We start from the raw sequence: 25,442 nt of genomic DNA on the forward strand, positions 1-25,442 counted from the left end.
GCACACCACCACATCCACTTCAAGCAATGCTGGGGACTGAACCGAGGGCTTCATACACTAGCAAATACCGAGCTACAGCCAGACTAGACTTTTTTTTCACTATATCTGTGCGTGTGTGAGTACGGTTGTGCATGCCACTGTACACATGTCAGAGGACAACCTCGGCATGAGCCCTCACCTTCTGCCCTGTCAGGCAGGGACCTGTTGCCGACCACCATGCTGGGCAGCACAAGCCTTCAGAGATTCCATCTCTACCTACTGTGGCACTGTAGGAAAGCGGGGACTCCACACACAAGCTACTGAGCAATGTGTCTTCTAGGGGTCCGACGCAGACCCTCACAGCAGAAGGCAGGCACTTTATCCCCTGAGTCGTTTCCCCAGGCCCCAAGACATTCGTACAATTTAATTTTGAGGGCTGGAGAGCTGGCTCAGACGGTAAGGGGCTTGCTGCTCTTCTGGAGGTCTCAAGTTTGGTTCCCAGCACCCACACTGAGTGGCTCACAACCATCTGTAGTGTCAGCTCCAGGAGGAACTGACACCCCTGGCCTCTTTGGGCACCGGCACTCAAGTATGCAGACATACTCACACACATAGTTTAAAATAATAAAAAATAAATCTTTTTTTTTTTTTTTTTTTTTTGAGACAGGGTTTCTCTGTGTAGCTTTGTGCCTTTCCTGGAACTCGCTCTGTAGACCAGGCTGGCCTCAAACTCACGGAGGTCCACCTGGCTCTGCCTCCCGAGTGCTGGGATTAAAGGCATGTGCCACCAACGCCTGACTTAAATCTTTAAAATTTAATTTTGAGGGATGGAGAGATGGCTCAGAGGTTAACAGCACCAACTGCCCTTCCAGAGGTCCTGAGTTCAATTCCCAGCACCCACATGGTGGCTCACAACCATCTGTAATGAGATCTGGCACCCTTACATAATAAATAAATAAATTTTTAAAAAAAATTTAATTTTGAGCTGGGCAGTGCTGTCATATGTCTTTAATCCCAGCACTCAGGAGGCAGAGGCAGGCAGATCTCTGAGTTCAAGGCCAGCTTGATCTACAGAGTGAGTTCCAGGACAGCCAGGGCTACACAGAGAAACCCTGTCTCGAAAAAATGAACAAAATTTAATTTTGAGATAGGGTCTCACTATGTAGCCCCAGCTGACCTGCCTGGATTAAACTGTACACCACCACAGCTAACCTCTTTTCTTAAGTATCCAGACTAAGGTATTTTATTATAGTAATGAAAAATGAACTGGTATAAGGGCCTTGATATCCCAGAGGTGGCAACAGCAACAACAAAAATGGGGACTAAAAGGAGTCACACAGAGGCCAAACAGTTAGACACAAACATGGTGACACACTGATGTGGCCCACAGCTAACGGTGTAGCAGCAGGTGCATGGACACACACTAGGTGTAATGCATGAACTCAGCTTCCAGCAGTGCCAGCCCCTGCCACCCTTGGGTCACCATCACTCACATCAGGGGCCCATGGATGCCGTTCTGGATGCTAGTCAAGAGCCTGGGGGGTGCCACCTCATGGCACAGGTAGTGGCTGGAGTCAGCGGTCAAGCGGAAATAACCATCCACCAGGGCCACAAAGGACAGGGCCTCAGCCCGGGAGCGGAGGCACAGCAACTGTAGGCCGGGGGACATGGTCAGGAAGCCCGGTGGGACTGATCCCCTGCCTCCTCCACCAGCCTGCTGCCCAGGGACCCCACCAAGCACTTGTTGTCCTGAAGGTGGATGTGCACGTGACATTCCTTTAGCACCACGTGGGAAATGTCCTGGAAGTCACAGAAGTAGGTCCAGGGTGCTTCTCCAGGGCTCTTAGCCAGCTGCGCTCCAGGCTCAGGGTCCTTGGCTTTCCTCCCAGACCGGTTGCCTTGGGGATTCCCTTTGCTGTTACCTCTCTCAGATTCCTAAAAAACAAGCCAGGGGGTGGGGAGGGGGCCAGGGGACAGAGCAGGGCATGGATAGTTTAATGTCCCCTCAAAGGACAGAAGGAAACTGGGTTCAAGCTTCTAACTCCAAAAGTCAGAAAGCTGCAGGAAGATCAACGTGATTTCCAGGCCAGCCTGAACTACACAGCTGAGTTCTGGGTCAGCTGGAATTATAGTACAGACTAGGACACTAACTCAAAAAATAAAAATAAGCTGAGCGGTGGTGGTGCACACCTTTACTCCCAGCACTCGGGAGGAAGAGGCAGGCAGATCTCTATGAGTTTGAGCAAGTTCCAGGACAGCCAGGACTACACAGAGAAACCCTGTCTCAAAGAAAATAAATAAATAAATAAATAAATAAAATAATAAAATGTGGTGGTGGCACACACCTTTAATCCCAGCACTTGGGAGGCAGAGGCAAGTGGATCTCTGTGAGTTCAAGACCAGCCTGGTCCAGAAAGTGAGTTCCAGGACAGACAGCCAGGGCTACACAACAGAACCCTCTTCCCAATAATTAATTAATTAATTAAATTTTAAAAAGCCCTCAAGGGTCAGGGAGATGGCTGCACAGGTAAAGGTGCTTGCCTCCAGAGCCCGATGACCTGAGCTCCAGAGCCCACATGGTGGAAGGAGAGAAACCAGCTCCCCCAAGTTGTCATCTGATCTCCACATGCACACCCTAGTACACCCCTGCCCATCTCCCACAAATAAACGGAGGGATAAAAAATCAAAGGAAGGACATAAACAGGATAGATGGACAAGCCTCCAAAGCCAGGTGAGGACAGGGCTCACTTGAACCACCCTGAGGAGCCCACAGCTAAGGTGAGTGCTCACCTCTACCTGCAGTGGATGCCACTGGATACCTCCGGTGCCTGTCACCCGTACCTCGTGGGTGGGAAGCCTGGTGGCCAGCTCTGGGCCTGGGTCCCCAGTACTTTGCCCACTGTTCTGGATGTAGCAGGGGACCCTCTCAGGCTGGTCCAGTACCTCCAGATGACACACTGGTATGTGCTCTGAGCCAAATCGAGGGGCCAGCCGCTCCAGGGTGGCCAAGTACTTAACCATCACAACCTGCTGGGAGAGGTGGTCGGGCTGAAAGGCCCGCAGGAATCGCTGGAAGACTCTGCGGAGCCGCAGGCGCGTGAGCGCATTGTGCTGGCGGATGTGCTGGCGGAAGGAGCGAGGGATGCAGTTCTTGAAGCTGTAAAGAGGGCATGGAGATGTGTCAGAGCCTGCGCAGCCAGACAGGCTGGGTGACATGGGGTTAGTGGGTTAACCTCTCTGCTGCCTAATGTAGACCACAAGGCTTATGTCACGAATGTGGAAATAAAGAACTCAATTCATATTACTGTGGCTTCTGCCCTTAATCCCAGGACTATACAGTGAAATTCTGTCTCAAAAATTTTTATTTTATTTTTATTCCTTGTGTGTGTGTGTGTCCACAATGGTCAGAAGAGGGAGTCAGATTCCTTGGAACTGGAGTTACAGGTGGTTGTGAGCCACCATGTGGGTGTTGGGAACTGAACTTAGGTCCCCTATAAGAGCAGCCAGTGCTCATGAGCACTCAGCCATCTTTCCAGCCCCTTGCCTTAGCTTTATATTACATAATTTACTCCAGGCTGTCTGAGAACTCACTGCATCACCCAGACTGACCTTAAACTTGAAGTAATCTTCCTGGTTCCTACCTCTTGGGTCCAAAAATTACAGGTGCATGCCACCACATCTGGTCCTAATTTTTAAAATTTATTTATTTGTATTTTATGTACATTGGTGTTTTGTATGCATATGTCTGCATGAGTTGCAGACAGTTGTGAGCTGCCATGTGGGTGCTGGGAATTGAACCCAGGTCCTCTAGCAGAACAGAAAGTGCCCTAACCTCTGAGCTATCTCTCCAGCACCTAGCCCTAATTTTTTGTCTTGTGGTTTGGGACAGGGTCTCATGTAGCCTGCTGTGGGATAATGCTTTTGTACACTGGTTTAATAAAACACTGATAGGCCAGTAGCCAGGCAGGAAGTATAGGTGGGATAAGCAGACAAGGAGAATTGTGGGAGAGGAAGGCTGAGTCAGGAGATGCCAGCCTGCTGTCCAGGGAGCATCATGTAATGGCACACAGGTAAAGCCACAGAACACGTGGCAACATATAGATTAACAGAAATGGGCTGAGTTTAAGTGCAAGAGCTGGTCAGTAGTAAGCCTGAGCTAACGGCTGAGCAGTTTCAATTAATATAAGCCTCTGAGTGTTGACTTGGGTTAGGATTCTGCCCTTACTCCAGCTGCGCGACCACACAGTTAAGCAAAGGTCTTGCGTCTTACATCATCAGTGTGCCCTGGCGACTACATACGGGCCTTTAAAAGCCGGACGCAGACCCCACCCTCCCTCTCTGCTCTCTCTGTGCTCTTTCTCTGCTCCCCCCACCCCCAACCATCTTTCTCTCTCTCCAGGCCTGGCTCTCCTCTCCCCCTTCCCTTTTTCCCTCCTAATAAAGGTCTGAAAACTCACACTGGGTTCTGTTGTGACCGTTACCTTTCCATGTGGTAACCAGTGCCACTTGCCACAACGGGCACCACCACCAGCGCTGTTGACCATCCTTTCATCTTGGGGGATGCAAGTAGGAGAGCAGGCCGGGACACAGAAAAACTTCCAACTACAGTAGCCCAGACTTGCCTTGAACTCTTGTGTTGCTAACACTGACCTTGAACTCCTGATCCTCCTGCCTCTACCTTCATGTGCTCATCAACCAGACCAACTACTATTAGCTAAGTTTTTAGAGGGGACTAGTTCTTACACTGTAGCCCAGGCTAGCCTAGAACTCTCAATTCTCCTGTCTCAGCACACTGGTAGCTGTGACTACAGGTCCTTGCCACATGCCTGGCCAGAGACAGACCCTGAGCTTCCAGAAACTGCCTAGGACTTGATATTTGAGCCCTATAGTGCCTTCCAGAAGTCTATATCCTGCACCCCAGGGAACCGCACTCTGTAGGTGGGGTTTTATAGGGTTTTCTATTTTCCATATGTGCATGTGGGGGGAATTCATAAAAAGTGGGTCACAGACTCCTCACCTTCTTCTTCTTCCTCTTTCTCCTTGCACAACCATTGGAGGCCTAATCACATCTTCCCTTAATAAACTCTTATCGTGGGCTTTGTTGTACCTTGTGGCCGCTTAATAACTAACATTGACGGCGAGATGAAGCAGGCCCTCCCAGTGCTCTGCATCTGGAACCCTGTACAGAGGTTTGTTCCATCTACGACTGCCCACTTTTTCATTTTCCTGGCTGCTGGACCACTTTGCACAACACTGCTGCTCCAATTGGTGATTTTTTCCCTTCTCAATCTCTAGCCATTTCCCATGACTGCAGCCTGAGATATGCAGCCTGACCCATGGGGGTACGGAGATGTTCTCAGACTACGTACACCCTGGCCCTCACCCTTCTATCTTGACGAAATGTTGGGTGACTTGTGCCAATCAATTGATCTTGGGGATGCCTGAGATTTTAGTCTTGGATCACGGTTTTTGTTTGTTTTTTAGTTTTTCCCTCTGCCGCAGCCATGGGAAATGAGGCTTCCTCCTCTTACCCCACTCCTCCTCTGAGAAATACCTTAACTATCCCTTAGTTGACAATAAAAATGGCCGCACAATGGCTCCTTGGACCGTGATATTTCATGAGAATTATCTAACTTCTGCCAGGAAATGGGCAAAGAGTTCCCTTATCCCCAAGCTTTGTTCATCTAAGCTTTTTCCTTCTTCCTTGATTCCTTCTCTCCTGCCCACGTGCTCCTAGACATGCAACCTGAACCTGAGGAATCTCTGACTCCAAGGAACCTCTAGCCCCTCCTCCTCTCCAATCAGGCTGCTCCAACGCCCAGCTCCGGCTTCCACCTTCACTCCTGTCCCTCATTCTCAGCTGCCCTGAGGAGCGCAGATGGGTCTGGGAACAGGCTAGGACACATGCAAATGAGTTTTATCTGCCCATCCACCCGGGGCTGAGGCAGTTCCCGATCAGGACCCACATTGGGATTTTAATACCTTGTGGCTCTCTAGCCAGAGACCAGGTTACAACCTGTCCTGGCAGATCTTCCTAAGGCTGCCCTCAAACCAGTAAACTATAAAAAGCTAAAAACCGTAATTAAAGATAAGGAATAAAATCCTTCTCATGTCTCCCAGATCTTCTCCCGACATCAAGGGCTAAACTTAAGTGTCTGGAGAGAGGGCCCATGACCCCATGGGCAGAAGTCTTAGGGGTGGCATTTAAGGTGTACCATGGGAGAGATGAGAAAGCCCATAAACAGAACTGCCAAATGCTGGCACACGCTATCCAACTGGTATCCTGAAGCCTCCAGGTCCATTTTAAACGTGACAGAGAAGTCCATTAGGCTCATGCCTGCCCTGCCCCAAGAGGGCCACCATCTGGGCCTTGTCCGAAGTGCCACCAAGAGGGACACTGGTCGGCTGAGTACCCCTGGGCACCTCATGGTATGGGGGCATCACATACCACCCTCCAGCTGTTCTCCTAGGCTTGGCCGTAGGCGAGGATTGAAGGTGCCATCTCTCACAGGGAACTAAGGGTGACCGATACAGTATTGGAGTGATCCATTTCCTTCCTTTTGGACACTGGAGCCACTCTCAATCCTGAGGGAGTTTTGGGGTCCCACCTCTCCTTCTTGTCTCCCTATTGTCGGGGTAGGGGGCAGGATTACCTACCTCACCAGACCCTACCACTTAATTGTATTTTCAGGGTATCCCTGTCACCCACACATTTTTAGTTGTGCCAACCTGCCCTGTGCCCTAAATGGGAAGAGATTTTCTAGTTAAGGAAGGGGCTTTGATTTCATTTGCTCCCATTTGCCTCACTCTAGACTCGTCAGTTTCAAGACCCCCTCCTGTCTCTACTGACCATGTTCTGCTGCATCAGCCTCCCTCTGTGTCTCTAACAACATATTCAGATCTCTAATGAACTACTCAGCTAATTGTTACAGGACCACCATAGAGCCGGAGGCCAAGGATCATCAAGTATTCCCAGGTGGTAAGGAACAGTAACAGTCTAGAGGTATTTACACCCCCAGACTCAGAAGGGTCTGGACTCTGCTAAACTACTAAAGAAAACAGGTGCCTTGAGGTTTGTCTCAGATAAGACTGATCTCAGGTACAAATTGAAAGCATGTTCCAAATTTCTCTCTCTCTCTCTCTCTCTCTCTCTCTCTCTCTCTCTCTCTCATTAATCAATATAGTAGAGTACTAAACATTATAATATCATGGCTACCAGTTCAAGATTTTAAATTCCCCGCGACTGCTTCTTAATTTGTTTAAAAATTCTTCCGAGCTCCAGAGCCAGCTTGAATCCACCTGGACAGGTCGGATTCAGCAGCACCTTGTCAGACCCAAATAGCCATAGGGCCTGAAGCAGTGGAAGGTGTTGGACAATTCCCAAAGCAGCGGAGGACAATCCACTACCTCAGGACATCTGGCTAGCCCAAAAACCCCCTTCCCTAAACCCAAGAGTTAACCAATGCCCACCGAGTCAGCAGGAAGCACTTTCAGGAGACACGGTGCCCCCATTCCTGTTGACCCACCATTTTTTTTTTGGAGCTGAGGACCAAACCCAGGGCCTTGTGCTTGCTAGAGACAGGGTTTCTCTGTAGCTTTGGAGCCTGTCTTAGACTAGCTCTTTAGACCAGTCTGTCCTCGAACTCACAGAGATCCACCTGCCTCTGCCTCCCGAGTGCTGGGATTACAGGCATGAGCCACCACTGCCCGGCGTCCCACCATTTTTTATAAAGAGTCTGGAATGTTGGAATTCCTGGCCACTTCCCCAGCTACACGACCGCACATGCACTGTCCAGTAGCCAAGCAAGGGGCTTAGTCATCCCAGGGGCTTATGTCCTACGTAATCCATGCACTGCACGGTCATGTAATTTGCACGCAGCGTGATCACGTTATCAATGTGCATGCATGGCATAGCTATGTATGCCCATATGTGCATATGCAAGGGAATCCACAAAAAGCAGGGTCACAGACTCCTCAACCTGTTCTTCTTCTTCCTCTCCTTGCACTTCCCAGAGGCCTAAGCACATCTTCCCTTAATAAACTCTTATTGTGGGCTTTGTTGTACCTCGTGGCTTTTCTCGCATGGTAAATAGCGCCGCTTAATAACTAACCCTGAATCCACCTTTTCTACTCAACTTTTCTACATTTCATGTTTAGATTTCTTTTCTTTTTTCTTTCTTTCTTTTTTTTTTTTTTTTGGTTTTTTGAGACAAGGTTTCTCTGTGTAGCTTTGCGTCTTTCCTGGAACTTGTTTTGTAGACCAGGCTGGTCTCGAACTCACAGAGCTCCGCCTGGCTCTGCCTCCTGAGTGCTGGGATTAAAGGTGTGTGCCACTACCGCCGGCGCTGCCGCCACCACTACCCGGCTTGTATTTCTTTTTTTAATTAAGACTCTATATTATTATTATTATTATTGTTATTATTATTATTATATGTGCATTGTGTGTGTGTGTGTGCACATGCATGCCAATGAAAGCCAAAGCAGGTTTTGGAGCCCCTGGGGCTGGAGTTTGGACAGTTGTGAGCCGCCAGATGGACTAGCTGAACTCAGGTCCTCCGCAGTCAGTCTGAGTCACCTCAGCCCCAGTGTTTGCATTTCCTTTAGCACCCAATCTGCTTTACAAGACTCCAGAGGTGGCACTGTGCTCCCAATACTTAGAGTTAGTGTGAGTACACAGGAGGTGACCAATAAGTGTTTACTGGGTAAATGAGGGCAACATGAAAGGTCCACCCTGGGTCCCCCAGGTATGGGGATTTCACCCACTTACTCCTAGTTCCCAGTCCATGTCCACTCACCTGATCTCTCTGGCCATCTCCTCCAGGGGGACACCACGGCAGAGAGCAAGGTGGCAGAGGTGCAGAAAGGCCATGCCCAGGCTCTCATTCTTAAAGTGGTGGATCTCTTCCTCACTAGACAGGTCCCGCAGAGACACCACATCATTCATGAACTCATGTTTTCCCTGAGGTGTAGAGGGATGAACAGAGAAGGGTGTGGGGAGGTTTTTGCTTTATTGCCAACAAACTGTAATTCCCTACTTCTAGGCACCTTGTGGGGGAGGGAGAGATAAGAATGTTCCTAGGAACATCACATACACCACCTCCTCATGATCTTGAGACCACGGCAGACATTACTAATCAAATACAGCACTCATTCACCCCAAATTCTTTTGGTAAAGACAGCTAAAAGACCCCAGCTAGTATGAGCAGAAATGTATTAGCTAAAGCAGAGTGGGAAGTGGAGGGAGTCCTTAACTGTCCCTGTGTTTCCCCCAAATAATCTGGACTTTCCATCTCTGCTCATACCTGCTCAAAGAGGTATTCAAACGAGGCGGGGTCCAAGAGCTGCACACCCTGCTCTGCACGTTCTGAGGAAGTCTCTGTCCCTGGGAAACCACATCGGTACACAGCTGGTTCCTGGGGATGCATGCCATGCCAGTTCCGGAAGTAAAACCTGCAAGAAGGGAACGGATAAACAGAGCCAGGGAGGAGACTCAGTGGGTAAAGGCACTTGCCAAGCCTGAGGACCTGTGTTTGATCTGAGAGACCATGGCATAGTGGATATATTGAATTTCCTTCCACACATGGGCACTCATACACACACACACACACACACACACACACACACACACACACACACTACTTCTAAGAGGCCTTCACTTACCTCATTCGAAAATATAGTCTTAGGTTCATGTCTCGGGATGTATCTAGGATGTGGTTTGGGGGCAGCCAGACCTTGGCTTGTGCATCATAGAGGGCAAAGAGATTCAAGCAGGGTGGGGTTATACCTGGAACATGGGAGCGATGAAGTCAGAGAAGCCACATCATCTGCAGACCTTAGCTCCGAGGATCCTGCAACCCACTGCCTCCTTTCACATACCCTTCCCAGGCCCCTCCTGTCCATAAGTTGTCAAAAACTGATATACACAGAAGGCAGTTCAGTATTTTCACCATTCCAAGGCATCTCAGAACTACATTTCCCAGATTCCTCTGCAGCTAGGACAGGGACATTGAACTAAATGGCATGTGATCCCAGCATTCTGTAGGCTAAGGCAGAACAAGATCATTATCTGCTACATATTAAGTTGGAGGCCAGCCTGAGCTACATGAAACCATATCTCAAAAACAAAACAAAACAGGCTGAGCATAGTGGCACACTCCCAGCACTCAGAAGGCAGAGGCAGATGGATTTCTGAGTTCCAGTCCAGCCTGGTCTACAAAGTGAGCTTTATGACAGCCAGGGCTCCACTGAGCAACCCTGTCTCAACATACAAACAAATAAACAACAGCTGGGCAGTGGTGGTGCACGCCTTTAATCCCAGCACTCGGGAGGCAGAGCCTGGCAGATCTCTGTGAGTTCGAGGCCTGCCTGGTCTACAGAGTGAGATCCAAGCCAGGCACCAAAACTACACAGAGAAACCCTGTCTCGAAAAACAAAACAAAAAAAACAAACAAAAAACCAAACAAAAACAAAGGTTTCCACCTGTCAGAAAACACAAATTGCTCTCCAAAGTTACTACAAGTAGCTTCACTACAGGCTTGATATAATAAGGCCCCTTGCTGCGAAACAGCTTTCTAATATGCTACCTGCTCTGCTCTCTGGCTTAAGTCTTCCATGGCTCCCTATCATTGCCCACTGAGCAGTCCCAACCCCTTCAGTACTGAGTCACTAGGACCTGGCTTCTGCCTCTGATGCTTGATTTTAATTCCTCTGACTTGAGGTAGGCCCCAGAGAGCCCAGGCCTTGAATTTCTTTCTGTGCTTCCTGCCTCCACTTCCCAGAGTACTAGGATGACAGGTTTGCACCATCGAGCCTGGTTCAGGGGTGCTGGGAGCTACAGTTCTATGGGTGCTGGGTAAGTGTACAACCAGCTGAGTGGCAAGCTCAGACCCGAGTTTCAACTTTTACTTCCTTTTCCCAGTTCTCAGAACCCACACCCCAGTCAGCCTGAAGGTCTTTTGGTCCCTCGAACAGGACTATCCCCTGGATCTGTGTGGAGGCCATTTTTCTCTAGAGAGTTCAGGTCCCATGGCTCACATCAACACAACAGAAAGTAAGGCAGTGAGAGAAGTCCCAGTCTGGTCACTACACATTCCCTGTGACGGTCTGAACACGCCCTGACACTCACAAGTGAACTCTTAATCACCACAAGTAATGTGCTCATGGAATTCAAGGGCAGAACTTCTGACACGTGATTAAGACTAAAAAGCTTATGGAAGTGGGCTAACGACAACATTAGTGACTTTATTTTGGGGGGTACAGAGAATAGAAATTAGAACTTTGCACAAACTGGGCAGGTTCCACTGATCCACACCCTAACCCCTCTGACTGGGGGGTTCTTTTTAAAGATTTATTTATTTTATGTGCATTGGTGTTTCACCTGCATGTATGAGGGCTGTGTGAGGGTGTCTGATCCCCTGGAACTGGAGTTACAGGCAGTTGTGAGCTGCCGTGTGGGTGCTGGGGACTGAACTCTGGGGGAACAGCCAGTGCTCTAAACCACTGAGCTGGGGATTTCTAGGCTGGAGCTCTACCTCTGAGCCTCAGACTTATTTTATGAGGCAGGGTCTTCTTGTGTAGTTAGTTTGGCCTGGATCTTGTGATCCTCAGCTTCTCAAGTTCTGGGATCACAGACAGCCCTGGCTCAGCACTGTTTCCCTTCCCTCCCCTCCAGAGTAACCACCTCCCATTGGCCCTGGCTTGAGCTGGCACTCAGGACTCACTCCTTTTTGTCCAGTGACTGTGAACCACACCATCAGCTGCCCCCACCCTGAGGCTCTATACTCACCGACTTTGTGTGCGATGTGGATGCAGATGTCCTCCGCGGTCAGAGATGCCTGGCTGAAGGTGACCCAGGGCTCCCCGCCCTCCGGCCCAGCCCAGTGCAGCAGCACCATCAAGCTGCCTGTGGGCACCAGGGGCTGAGCTTTTCTGCCATTGGCTGTGCTGTCTTCCGAGGTGGCTCTCCGCCGACACAGAGGCATGTTCGTTACCATTCACTGCTGGTTAAGGACAGGCCCAGCTCTGGGCCCAGAGGCCTTTTAGCTCCTCAGCCTTCCAATCACCCAGGCTGAAGTCAACCTCAGTTTATACACTTGTCGGAGCACTGGTTTTAGTGACAGCAAAGCCATTCTATATTTTTGTTTCATTTTGTTTATTTAGACAGTCTCATGTAGCCCAGGCTTGCCTCCAACTCACTACTGTACTTTTTCTTAAAGATTTGTACATGTTTGGCCATCCTATGACCATAGTAGGTCAGTTCGGGCTTTCTCTTGACCATTGCCAGTATCTATTGTGGAGGTATCTTTGTGGATTTCTGGGGACCTCTCTAGCACTTTGCTTCTTCCTGTTCCCATGGGGTCTTCATTTATCATGGTCTCTTTTTCCTTTTTCTCCCTCTCTGTTCTTGATCCAGCTGGGATCTCCCGCTCCCCTAAATAGCTGAGGAGCCCCCATGGAACTGGATCAGGCCCTCTGGATAAGTGAGACAGTTGATTAGCTTGAACTGTTTGGGAGGCACCCAGGCTGTGGGACCAGGACCTGTCCTTAGTGCATGAGCTGGCTGTTTGGAACCTGGGGCTTACACAGGGACACTTTGCTCAGCCTGGGAGGAGGGGACTGGACCTGCTTCAACTGAATCTACCAGGTTGAGCTGAATCCCCAGGGGAGTCCTTGCCCTGAAGAAGATGGGAATGGAGGCGGGGAGGACAGGGGAATTCGTGGCTGATATGTAAAATTAAATTAAATTATAACCTTTTTTTTTTTTTTTTTTTTGGCCAGAGCTGAGGACTGAACCCAGGGCCCTGCGCTTGCTAGGCAAGCGCTCTACCACTGAGCTAAATCCCCAACTCCAAATTATAACATTTTAAAAAATACAATAAAAAAAAAAAAAGATTTGTACACATGTGTGTGGGTGCTCACATGTGTGGGTGCCCACAGAAAACATCAACTCCTATGGAACTGGAGTTACAGGCAGCCATGAGTCACTTGACATGGGTGCTGGGAACTGAACTCTAGTTCTCTGGAAAAGTAGCAAGTACTGACTCTGAACAATCTAACTAGGCCCTATTTGTTTCCTTTTTTAAAAACAATTCTCACATGGGAAACAGAGGCTGGTGGATCTCTGAGTTCAAGACCATCTGGTCTATGAGGTGAGTTCCAGGATAACCAGGACTACACAGAGAAACCCTGTCTCAAAACAAACAAACAAACCCAATTCTCAGAAAGCCCAGGCTGGACTCAAACTTACTATGTAGCCCAGGATGGTCTTGAAGCTCTGATCCTGATGTTTAAATCTCAAATGCTAGGATTATAGGTGTGCAACTGTTTCTTTGACTTTTTTGTTTTTTTGTTTTGGGCTGAGAATCGAACCCAGGGCCTTGCACTTGTTAGGCAAGTGCTCTACCACTGAGCTAAATCCCCAACCCTTCTTTGACTTTTTAATGCCTTTTTCTTTTTTTCTGAGACAGGGTCTCACTGGATAGCCTGGTGTTGACCTGGAACTCACTACATACAACAGGCTGGCTTGAACTCACAGAGATCTACTTACTTCTGCCTCCAGAGTACTGATATTAAAGGTGAGTATCAGCCCAGAATCTTGCAGCACGCCTTAAATCCCAGCATTTGGGAGACAGAGACAGGCAGATCTGTGAGCTTGAGGCTAGCCTGGTCTACAGAGATAATTCCAGGACAGCCAGGGCTAGACAGAGAGACCCTGTCTCTAAAAACCAAAAATTAATAAATAAATAAATAACAACAACAACAACAAAAAATAAAGGTGTGTGTCACCTACCACCCAGGAAATCTTATTTAGTCTGAAACAAGATCTCATTATGCTTTTCCAGACTGATTTTCAATACTTATATTCAAGCAATCCACCTGCCTCAGCCTTCCAAGTAACCAGGACTACAGATGTACAGTACTGCCAGCAGACTGAACCCTCCTGTCTATTTTGGGAGGGCAATGGGGTTCCCAAGCCCCATCTATCCAGCTCATGCTAGCCTTGTGCTCCAAACCCTCCCGCCTATTAGAACTGCAAACACAAGTCACCACACCCTGCTTCCTCCTCAATAAACCATCTTACAACAGTCTCAACAGCCACCCTGAGGTCCACGTTGAGGGGAACCCTTGCCTGCTATCCCCACACTTCAAAGGGAGGCAGGAGGATCAGGAGTTCAAGGCTATCCTCAGATACCTAAGGTGGTAGAGACCAGTATATAAGATCCTGTCTTAAATAAATAAGGGCCTGGGAGATGGCTCAGTGGGCAAAGGCCAGAGCTCTATCCCAGGTACCCACATAATAGAAGGGAAAAAATCGACCCCCAAAAGTTGTCCTCTGAGCTACACATGTGTTCCACATATCCTTATAAAAACAGCATATGGGGTTGGGGATTTAGCTTAGTGGTAGAGCGCTTGCCTAGCAAGCCCAAGGCCCTGGGTTCAGCCCTCAGCTCCAGCAAAACAAAACAAAACAAAACAAAACAAAACAAAAAAAACAGCATAATGGGCTGGAGAGATGGACTGGTGGTTAAGAGCACTGGCTACTCTTTCAGAGGACCTGGGTTCAATTCCCAGAACCCACACATGGCAGCTCTCAACTGTGTGTGACCAACACTAAATAAAAATAAAATAAAATAAATTTAAGCCAAGCATGGTGGTGTATGCCATTAACTCCAGAACTCTGTGAGTTTGAAGCCAGCTTGCTCTAAGTAGTTCCAAGTTAGCCAGGGTTACACAGTGAGATTCTGTCTCAATCAATTAGTCGATCAACCAATCAATCAGTTTCTGTTAAAACAAAGCTCCCAGAAGGCAGCAGGCTTGATGCAACAGACCTGGTGGTGTGTTCTGGAACTTCCTGTGTGACCTCAGGCAATGCACTCAACCTCTCTGGTCCTCCATTTCCCCGAGTGAATCAGAGACGCTGAGACCGTTGCTACGGAAAGATGTTCCAACCTGGTTCTGCATGGTACTGGGTGAGCAGGAACCCAAACTAGGCAGGTAAAAAACAACCAAATATAACCCAAAGAGAATCCACCGGGTGGAGATGGGAGCAGAGCAGTGTGTGTCCTGCACGCACTGTGCTCCAGGCTTCATCCCAGAACATCAAAAAAGCAGTACTTCACTGTGGGGCCAGTGAGATAGCTCAACAGGTAAAGGGGCTTGTGGCCAAACTTGACAACCCAGGTCCAATACCTTCACATCTTGAAGAGAACCAACTGCTCTGTTGTCCTCTGACCTCCATGAGCATATACATGTGTGCACACACAAACACAAGTGAAGACATGTAACCTAACTAAATCATAATGAGCTTCACCATCACGATTTTTCTTTCCATGCCCGAGATCCACCCCAACAGGTGACCAGGGCTGCTCCGACTCCCCCTGGGGGGATACTCACCTTGGCTGCCACATTTCAGGGACAAGATTCCACAATTAAAAAAAAAAAAACTCTGTGAGCATGATGCATGTGTGTGTGCATGGTGTATATGTGTGTACATACAGTATGTACATGTGTGCAAGCATATGCGTATTTGGCATATGCATGTATGTACATGAAGCATAAGTGTGTATTGATAGTGTATGGATATGTAAAGGTATATGAGTGTGTGTGTGTAGGCATATATGAGCATGGTATATGCATATGTGTGCATGATACATGGATGTGTGTATAGTGTAAGCAAGCATATATGTGCATGGTATACACATGTGCATACATGCATAATGTATGCATGTGTGTGCACCTAAGTGTGAAAGCCTGCTCCCTGTGTGCACATATGGAGGCCAGAAGTGTACATCAGGCCCTTCCTCTATTACTTTCCACCTTCTTTTTTAAATGTGTGTCAATGTTTTGCATGTATGTCTGCGCTGTACCTCACACATGCCTAGTATTGATGGAGGCCAGAAGACGGTGTCGGGTTCCCTGGAACTGGAGTTATATATATGGTTGTGAGCAGCCACGTGGGTGCTGGGAACCAAATCTGGGTCTTCTGGAAGACCAGCCAGTGCTCTTAGCCCTGACTCATCTCTCAAGATGGCCTTCCTGAACCTAGGGTTACTGTTTTGGCTGGGCTGTCCTGTCTCTAGCCCCTAGTGCTGGGGTGGCCTGTGGCTGCTGCCACGCTCCACTTTATGTGAGTACTGGGACTCGGACTCGGGTCCTTATGCTTGCAGGCACTTTATCAACTGAGGCATATCCATTCATTCTTTATTTTATATTGATCTAACTGTGTAGTCCAGGCTATCTTGGAACTCACACTGTCCTCCAACTCATGGTGATCCTTCTGCCTCAGTCTTCTAAGTACAGGAATGATGCACTATATTCAGCATTTTACATATATGTGTGTGTATGTATATGCATATATGTATATACACGCGTATACTTTACTTATATTTTTTTTCCTTTGAGGCAGCATTTTACTATATAGTCTAGGCTGGCCTAGAGCTCACAGAAATCCCCCTGCCTCTGCCTCCCGAGTGCTGAGATGGTAGGCATATGTCAGCACACCCAGCCTTGAGCCCGCCAGCTTTAATGATTATGTTACCATAAGGGCACCGAAAGTCAGATCTGCCGGAACTTGTCTCCTCTCTGGGCCAGTTCCCTCAAGTGAGCACGTACCAGTGGTTACTCCAAAGGCTCGATGGGCAAGTGTCTGGCAACCAGTAAGCGTTTAATAAATGTTGACCATAATCTATCTATTCATGTTCAAGACGCCATCCTGGAAACATGGGGCCTTTAGAACTCACTTACTCTTTCCCATATCCCGAAGATCGCAGCCCAGCTTTGAAGACGAAATCTGTGGTCTCTGCTTGCAGAAGCTGCATCTCTCCCCACCCACCGCCCGAAAACCTGCCGACTATCTGGACCAGCCAGTATCTTCACGGTGCACGATCCAGGCAACCGAACAGTGCGGAGCCAGCGGGTGCTGGGGTCGGGGAGATGGTAGTGCCCCGCCTCCTCCCTGCGGGCGTGCCAGGGGCTCCCCTGCACTCACCGTTCCAAGACACTCAGGCTTAGACCCTGGACCCCGCCCCACTGCCGCGGAGTGCAGGGCAAGTCCACCGCCGGCGCGCCGCTGGCCATTGGCCGCCTGCAGCGCGCATGCCCTCTGGCCGCAGCCGCCCCACCCGCCTACGACCCTACGCTCCTATTGGCCATCGTACAGGAAGGGCGTCGCTCCGATGGTGGTGGAGGAGGAACGTCTTAGCCGTGGTTTGTTGAAGGGGCAAGCGGAAGCGCTGAGGCCTCTGCGATTGGACGTGCGAGACGAGGGCGGAAACGTAGACCAGGGCTCGCGGAAGAGTGAGGTCTGTGGGCAAAGGACCTGGAACCTGCATTGCCCGAGCTTCTGCAGGCACGCTTCTGGGCTTGCAGATTGCGCTCACCCAGACTTGAGGCTCCCCGGTGTTGTCCCTTCCCATCCAACCTCTCCCACCACCACCCCTTTTTAAACACGGGGTCTCAGGTAGCCCAAGCACCACCCACATAAGCTTCCTTGAATAGTACTTGGTGAAAAGAATTGGGCTGGTGCTCAGTTGGTAGTGTTTGCCAGTATGCATGAAGTTCTGGGCTCCATCCACAGCACTGGGCTCCATCGTCGGTGTGACATATATACCTGTAATCCCAGCATTTGAGTGGTAGAGGAAGGCTCAGAAATCCAACATCATGACGGGAGGGTAGGTTGACAACAATTTAGGCAACAGGAGACCCCGTTTTTGTTTGTCGAGACAGGTTTCTCTGTGTAGCCGTGGCTGTCCTCAAACTTAGATTTGCCTGCCTCTGCCTCCGAGTGCGATTAAAGGTGTGTGCCACCACCACCCAGCTAGAGACCCAGGTTTAAAACAAAAAGTTAGTCCTCAGCCGGGCGGTGGTGGCGCACGGCTTTAATCCCAGCACTTGGGAGGCAGAGGCAGGCGGATCTCTTTGAGTTTGAGGCCTGCCTGGGCTACAGAGTGAGATCAAAGAAAGGCACAAATCTACACAGAGAAACCCTGTCTAAAAAAAAAAAAAAAAAAGCTAGTCCTCAACACTCTTCTCCATGAGACCCCAACACCCCAACTTTGACACTGGTCCTGTCCTTGGTCTGTCGAGTTCCATATTAGCCAAGAATCCTACTAATCGCACCCCAACCCTTGATGGCCAAGTTCCCTCACCTCTGCTGTATGCCTTTGTCCTTCCCTCTAGCAAGGTCTGGAAGGATGGCTCAGCGGCTAAGAGCACTTAACTACTTTCCCGGGTAACCCAGGTTCAGTACTCACCACTCACATAGCAGCTCACAAACATCCATAATTCAATTCCAGGGGACCCAGCACCCTCTTCTGACATCTGCTGGCACCAAGCACACACGTGGTGCACAGACATACATGCAGCCAAACACTCTCACATACTAACTTTTATTTACATAAGCCACAACAAAAACTGGCATGATAGCACATGCCTTTATTCCTAGTACTTGGGAAGCAGAAATAGGTGGATCTCTGTGAGTTCAAGGTCATCTTGGGCAACACAGCAAGGTCAGGCCAGCCTGGGCTACCCAGTGAGACCCTGCTGGGTGTGTGTGTGTGTGTGTGTGTGTGTGTGGAGAGAGAGAGAGAGAAAGAGAGAGAGAGAGAGAGAGAGAGAGAGAGACCGACCGACCTAATATGGACCAGAGAGTTAGCTCAGCAGGTAAAGGCATTTGCTGCCAAGCCTGAAGACTTGAGTTAAGGCCCCAGGTTCCACATAGGGAAAGTGAGAACTGACTGACTCTTGCAAGTTGTCATCTGAAACCAAATTCTGACTTCACACACACACACACACACACACACACACACACACACACACACACACTATGTAAAGAAATAAGAGCAAATATTAAGGAAGCTACATGAGACCTTTTCTAAAGTGTCTGAGTATTTTTATCTGCATGCATGTAAATGTACTGTGTGAACTCAGCAGCTAGAAGAGGAATTCTGATTCTCTGGAACTGCAGTAACAGGTAGCCGTCCGTGTCTTAGGGTTCTATTGCTGTGAAGAGACAACATGACCATGGTACCTCTTATAAAGGAAAACTTTTAATTGGGGCTGGCTTACAGTTTCAGAGGTTTAGTCCACTATTGCTATGGTGGGATATGGTGGCATGCAGGCAGACATGGTGCTGGAGAAGGAGCTGAGAGTTCTACATCTTGATCAGTAGGCAACAGAAAGTAAACTGTGTCCCAGTTGGGGCATAGCTTGAGCATATAAGACCTCAAAGCCCACACCAATGATGACACCCTTCCTCCAGCAAGGCCACACCTCCTAATTGCTGGGCCATCACTACAGCCTATTTCTTTTTCTTTCTTTTTTCTTTTTTAAATTATACACCAATTTTTAAAAAATGTATTTGCTTTTATTTTATGTGCATTGGTGTTTTGCCTGCAGGTCAAATCTTTTGAGTTACAAACAGTGGTTAGCTGCCATGTGGGTGCTGGGATTTGAACCCAGGTCCTTTGGGAGAGCAGTCAGTGCCCTTAACCACTGAGCCATCTTTCCAGCCCCCTTCTTTTCTTTTTGTTAGTTTTGGTTTGGTTTTTGTTTTTTTGAGACAGGGTTTCTCTGTGTAGTCCTGGCTAGTCTGGAACTCATTCTGTAGACCAATCTGGTCTCGAACTCAGAGATCAGCACCTTCCTCTGCCTCCCAAGGGTGTAGTGATATTGTGTCCCCCAATATATTGTGCACCTTAATAAACTTATCTGGGGTCAGAGAACAGAACAGCTGCTAGACAGACATAGAGGCCAGAAAATGGTGTTGCATAACCTTTATTTTATCATTTGTTTATTTAGTTATTTGTTTGTTTGTTTGTTTATTTGTGCTGAAGCTCATACCCAGGGACTTGTGCTTGCTAGGCAAGCACTCTACCACTAAGCAAGCACTCTACCACTGAGCTAAATCCCCAACCCTATTTTATTATTATTTTTTTAAATGATTTTTTTGAGACAGGGTTTCTCTGTGTAGCTTTGCACCTTTCCTGGAACTCAGTTTGTATACCAGGCTGGCCTCGAACTCACAGAGATCTGCCTGGCTCTGCCTCCCGAGTGCTGGGATTAAAGGCCTGCACCACCACTCCCCAGCTATACATTTATTTATTTAGGTGCTTTATCTGCATGTACATCTGCACACCAGAAGAGAGTGTTGGAATTCATGAAACTACAGTTTTAGACAGTTGTGAGCCACCCTGTAGGTGCTGAGAATTGAACTCTGGACCTCCAGAAGATCAGCCAGTGCATTTAACCACTGAGCCATCTCTCCAGTCTAAAGATTTATTTATTTATTATGTGTACATGCAGATCAGAAGGCACCAGATCTCACAAATGGTTGTGAGCTACCATGTGGTTGCTGGGAATTGAACTCAGGACCAATGCTCTTAACCTCTGAGCCATCTCTCCAGCCACACACATCTTTAATCCTAGCATTCTAGAGGCAGAGATCCATCCGGGTCTCTGTGAGTTCAAAGCCACACTGGAAACAGCCAGGCATAGTAATACACGCCTTTAATCCCAGGAAGTGATGGCAGGAAGCAGAAAGGTATATAAGGTGTGAAAATGAGAAACTAGCTGAGATCCATTCTGAATTAAGACTCAGAGGCTTCCAGGCTGAGGAAACAGGATCAGCTGAGGAGTTGGTGAGGTGAGGTGGCTGTGGCTGGTTCTGTCTCTCTGAGCTTTCACCCCAATACCCAGCGTGGGTTTGTTTTTTATTAATAAGACCTTTTAAGATTCATGTTTCATGAGTGCTGGGATTAAAGGTGTGCAACACCACAGCCTTGCCTACTCAGGTGTTTTACAGACACCTGTTGGCTGCTTTTTCTATAATACGGATTTCAATGTCTATTACAAACAATGATAATCTATAGAAGCTAAAGAGAGTCAAGAAAGCCTTAAGACTTGGGTCCACCTCTCACAGAGCAAATGGACTTCAGGAAAGTTCTCCTGCCAATCAACAGCCTAAGTTCAAGTCCATTGCCTCTCCCCAAGAGGGAAGCTCTAAATGCAGTTTCCTCTAAGTTCTTTGATTTTGGTCCCTAGTCTGCATGTCTTGGCAGAGTTCCCCTTGGCTGGTGGATACCATCCAGAGATCAGCCACAGACTGCAAACTGTGAGGTGATCTTAGCAGAGATGAACCCTGAACTTGATGAAAGCTGATGTGAACCAGTCCAGCCGATGTGACTGCTCCCTGTCTCTTCAGCTGGGTCAGTGAACTGATGGTTCTGATGAATGCACCATTGTCCTAATCCCCTCCTGGCCTTTGACTAGGATTCCAGCCTTCCTGGGCCCTAACAATGGTGTCCTAATTTCAGCAGGAAGTAGTTATTGAGGACAGTACATCACCCCTTCTCCTCAACAAAGGGCTGGAATGTTAGATCCAAAGGAAACTCCCTGGCAATGGGAACAAAATGACTACCTATAATACCTATTGGCAAGCCAAGATTATATGGTACAGCCTTAAAACTGTGTTCTATGCTGATAATTTATAGACAGGACAGGCATCTTTTGGTGCACTGCAAATGTTACCACCCCTCCACCATTACTGCTAAGATTTGGAGCTGGAGAGATGGCTCAGGGCTCAGGTTACTCGTCCAGTGCTCCTGACCTCTGAGCCATCTCTCCAGCTGGATTTAACTCCCAGCACCCACATGGCAGCTCACAACTGTCTGTGACTCCTGTCTCAAGAGATCTGACAACTTTACACCAATGCACATAAAATAAAGTTAAATAAATTATTTAAAAAGAATGCTAAGACCCTGTCAAAGACAGGGTCACATAAGACAAGGGAGAATGATGAGCCACCCTGCATCCATTTTATCAAAGCCATCTTATAGCAAAGACAAACTAGGTTCATTCCTGTTTATGATCAAATCTGTTTCTCAAGGATGGGCTATGCCCCACCTGTAACCTTAACTACAAATGTTCCAGGAATGGCAACCACGTCTTATTTCAAAAAGTTATAACCATCTTGCAACTCTACCTTTGTTTGAAATGGTTGCTATGACTACCTGTTGCTAAGATCACCTTGCAGTCATGTCTGCTTTAGGAGGTTGTTATGACTGACTTGTGCTTATGTTCTGCTCCTGTAACCCCACATATTTTGCCTGCCAGATCCCCCATTTGGAAACCCCCTATGCTGAGCTATAAAAGCTTTATTCTCATGTTCAAGGTGAACCTCTTGAACCCTGCCTGAGGGGGAGACAGCTTGTGTATGTGAATAAAAAAGCCTGATTTAATTAATTGCTTGCTTTAATTAATTTAGCCATGATGACTTGGGTCAACATTTTTAGTTACATTTATTTATTTATTTATTTATTTTATTTCTATATTTCTTTTTCCTCAAGACAAGGTTTCTCTGTGTAGCCCTGGCTATCCTGGAACTCACTCTGTAGACCAGGCTGGCCTCGAATTCAGACCCGACTGCCTCTGCCTCCGAGTGCTGGGATTAACATACCCTGCTGTAGTGTCTCTGCCATTGCTGTGATAACCACCATGACCAAGGCAGTTAAGAAGGAAAGGTTGGGGTTGGGGATTTAGCTCAGTGGTAGAGCGTTTGCCTAGCAAGCACAAGGCCCTGGGTTTGATCCTCAGCTCCAAAAAAAAAAAAAAAAGAAGGAAAGGTTGGTTTGAGGCTTAGGTTTCAGACAGTTGAGAACCCATCACGATGATGATGGGAAGCACAGCAGAAAGTCCCACTCATGGTAGCCAGAAGAGTTTAGAGCTAACATCTCCAACCACAAGCAGGAAGCAGCAAACCTGAGATGGCATGCATCTGGGTTTGGTTTTTCAAGACAGGGTTTCTGTGTAGCCTTGGCTGTCCTGGAACTCACCATGTAGACCAGGCTGGCCTTGAACTCAGAGCTCTAACTGCCTCTGCGTCCCAAGTGCTGGGATTAAAGGAGGCAGAGCCAGGCAGATCTCTGTGAGTTTGAGGCCAGCCTGGTCTACAGAGCAAGATCCTAGACAAGAACCAAAACTACACAGAGAAACCCTGTTTCAAAAAACAAAAAAACAACAAAAAGTGCATCACACTTTCGGACAAAAGTATCAGAACTCTTAAAAGTCCACCCTTAGACATGTATTTCCTCCAGCAAGGCCACACCTCCTAAGCCTCCCTAAACACCTACAGCAACTGGGGATTAAGTATTCAAATGCTCAAGGCTATGAGTGACTTTATCTTTCAAACCACCAGAAATGATAAACCAGACTTCAGACTAAGACATACTAGTTTATAACTTTTTTGTCAACTTTGGGCTGGAACCTTGTTCTTTTTCTACTGAGCTCTTGTCATAACTCAGAGGAGGCTCCTTCCTCTCCGCCTCTAGTGATGCCTGAGAGCAAACCTTGAACCCAGAGCCTTGGACTTGCCAGGCAAGATCTACTGCTTGCTGACATAGTAAGTTCACTGGAATTCTCTCTTATCTCCTCCTCTCTCTCTAATTATTATTTCTTTAGATTTATTTATGTGTATGGGTATTTTGCTGCTTCTGTGTCTGTGCACCACACACAAGCCTGGTACCCATGAAGGCCAGAAGGCATCGGGTTCCCTGAAACTGGAGTTATTGATGGTTGTGTACTATGTGGGTGCCTAAGAACCAAATCCAGGTCTTCTGCCAGAGCAGTCAGAGTTCTTAATGGCTGAACCACTCCCTAGTCCCATAGCCAGCTCTTCTTTTTCTGAGACATTGTCTTACATAGCTGAGTTTGGCCTGAAAGTCACTATGTAGCTGAGGATAACTTTGAACTCCTGATCCTCCTGCCTCCACTCCTGTTGAAATAAGGCTGTGTTTGTGTGTGAGTGGTGTGCATGTATGAGGATGGGAGCTGACAAGTGGTGACATCCAGCCCATAAGTGCTGGGGATGGAACCTGAGGTCTTGTACACACTAGGTAAGCACTTTACCCACCGAGTTCTGGCCTGTTTAAGTACCTGTACTACTACCTTTTTCCTCTTCTAGCTTGTCAGACCAAACTACTCTGTCTCCCCACAGGAAGGCCACATGCCATGTAGGGAAACTGAGCAGTGTGAGCTGGAGGTCCCTGCCTGACCCTCGGTGGTGGTGGGGATGAGAATGGCCCCCACAGGCTCATATATCTGAATCTTGGTCCTCAGTTCCTGAATCTGGGAATGATTAGGTGTGTCACTGAGGGTGGGCTTTGAGATTTCCAAAGGTCATGCATGCCAACGCCTGTTAACTTTCTCTTGTCGCCTCCTGCTTGTCTATCAGTATGTAAGTTCCCAGCTACTGCTCCAGCGTTCTCTTTTATAAACTGCCTTGGTCATAGTGTCTTTTCACAGCAATAAAAACAACTAAGACAATCTATTTTGTCACTGCCCTGGCCACCAAGGGCTGAGTAGCAGGAAACAAAGTGTGCCAAATTCAAGAGCCAGCTCAGATGGGCGTAGCCCCCCTCTGGAGTTCTGCATCTGAAATAGCCTGGGATCCTGTATCCAACACTCCAGATTGGTGACTCATAACGATAATGATCATAATATTCACAGTAATAATAAACAATAGCTTAGCTCATGCCTTCCCAGAGGATGCTGAGTCAGAGCAGTGGCGTTCTCCAGTGGTCCTGAGGTTCTTTCATTGGTGTTTCTTGTGCACTTGTGTGGTATGTACTTGAGGAGGGCAGGGGACCTCAACTGTCGTTCCTTTATTGTCATCCATCTTGTTTTTCTGAGACAGGGTCACACTGGCCTGAATCTTCCAGTTTGGGTAGGAAAGCTGGCCAACACACTCCAATGGCCTGCCTGTCTGCTGCCCTACCCTAGACTTGAGCATGAAGCACCTTACCTGGCTTTTGCTTGTTCTGAGGCTCAAACCTCACTCCCTTCACTGTTCCCTCTGTAGACTGAGCTGCCTCTGAGCTGGCGGCTTATTTCCCTCCTCTTCCTCCCATCTCCTCCTCTCCTGCTGTCGTTTTTTTTCTGGGGGGTAGGCTGGGCTGATCTCAGACTTAAAGCCTCCTGCTGTCATAGCTTCCCAGACCTGAGTGCCAGCCCAAGGCCGCAGCTCATTCAAAGCAGGACCAACACCCACTGAACAGTGGAGAAAAGGTACCCTAGGCTACTGAAAGGGCCTGCGTTTGCTCCTCAGGCCCAGGGGTCTCGTAGAACTTCTGCATCCTAAACCTAGCCCTGGTCAGGGATGTCCAAGGGGTTTCCCCAACAGGGGCTTTCCACACTAATAGAGGACAAACCCAGGTCAGTTCGACAGTTTTCAGAAATGGGGGATTCCCCTAAGCAGAGACGGCTTTCAGGGAGGGGCTTCCCTAAAGTTACCTACCAGGCCTGGGAAAAGCCAAGTTAAGAAATTTAAAACAAAGCCCTTTCTTTGTCTTCTGATTTGGAGAGGTCAGAGAACACTCAGGTCTCTCTCCTGAGAGCTGTGAGGTGACTTGCTGGGAGACTTAAGTTTCTATGTGGGACATGTGTGTGAAACCACATTCTCTAGAAACTGC

At 48.2% G+C, this 25,442-nt stretch overlaps 1 protein-coding gene across 5 annotated transcripts in view; it reads right to left on the bottom strand.

The window, feature by feature from the left end:
• The window catches only part of Tyk2 (tyrosine kinase 2), a 30,506-nt gene extending 13,418 nt beyond the window's left edge, over positions 1-17,088 (bottom strand). The window contains exons 1-9 of one of the 5 annotated variants that reach the window (XR_004945421.1): positions 16,967-17,088; positions 14,808-14,965; positions 11,765-12,000; positions 9,640-9,763; positions 9,282-9,429; positions 8,775-8,938; positions 2,770-3,136; positions 1,714-1,914; positions 1,473-1,630 (exon numbers count right to left, since the gene is read on the bottom strand). Coding sequence is in view for 4 of the 5 variants with exons in the window: in XM_036192636.1 (XP_036048529.1) it covers positions 1,473-1,630; positions 1,714-1,914; positions 2,770-3,136; positions 8,775-8,938; positions 9,282-9,429; positions 9,640-9,763; positions 11,765-11,972 (1,370 nt within the window). In the remaining variant the exon portion in view is untranslated. The other 4 variants (XM_036192636.1, XM_036192634.1, XM_036192633.1 and 1 more) reach the window with 4 other exon arrangements.
• Positions 17,089-25,442: the final 8,354 nt, after the last annotated feature.

Source organism: Onychomys torridus, chromosome 7 (assembly GCF_903995425.1).
Source record: "Onychomys torridus chromosome 7, mOncTor1.1, whole genome shotgun sequence".
In the NCBI taxonomy this organism is placed as follows: domain Eukaryota; kingdom Metazoa; phylum Chordata; class Mammalia; order Rodentia; family Cricetidae; genus Onychomys; species Onychomys torridus.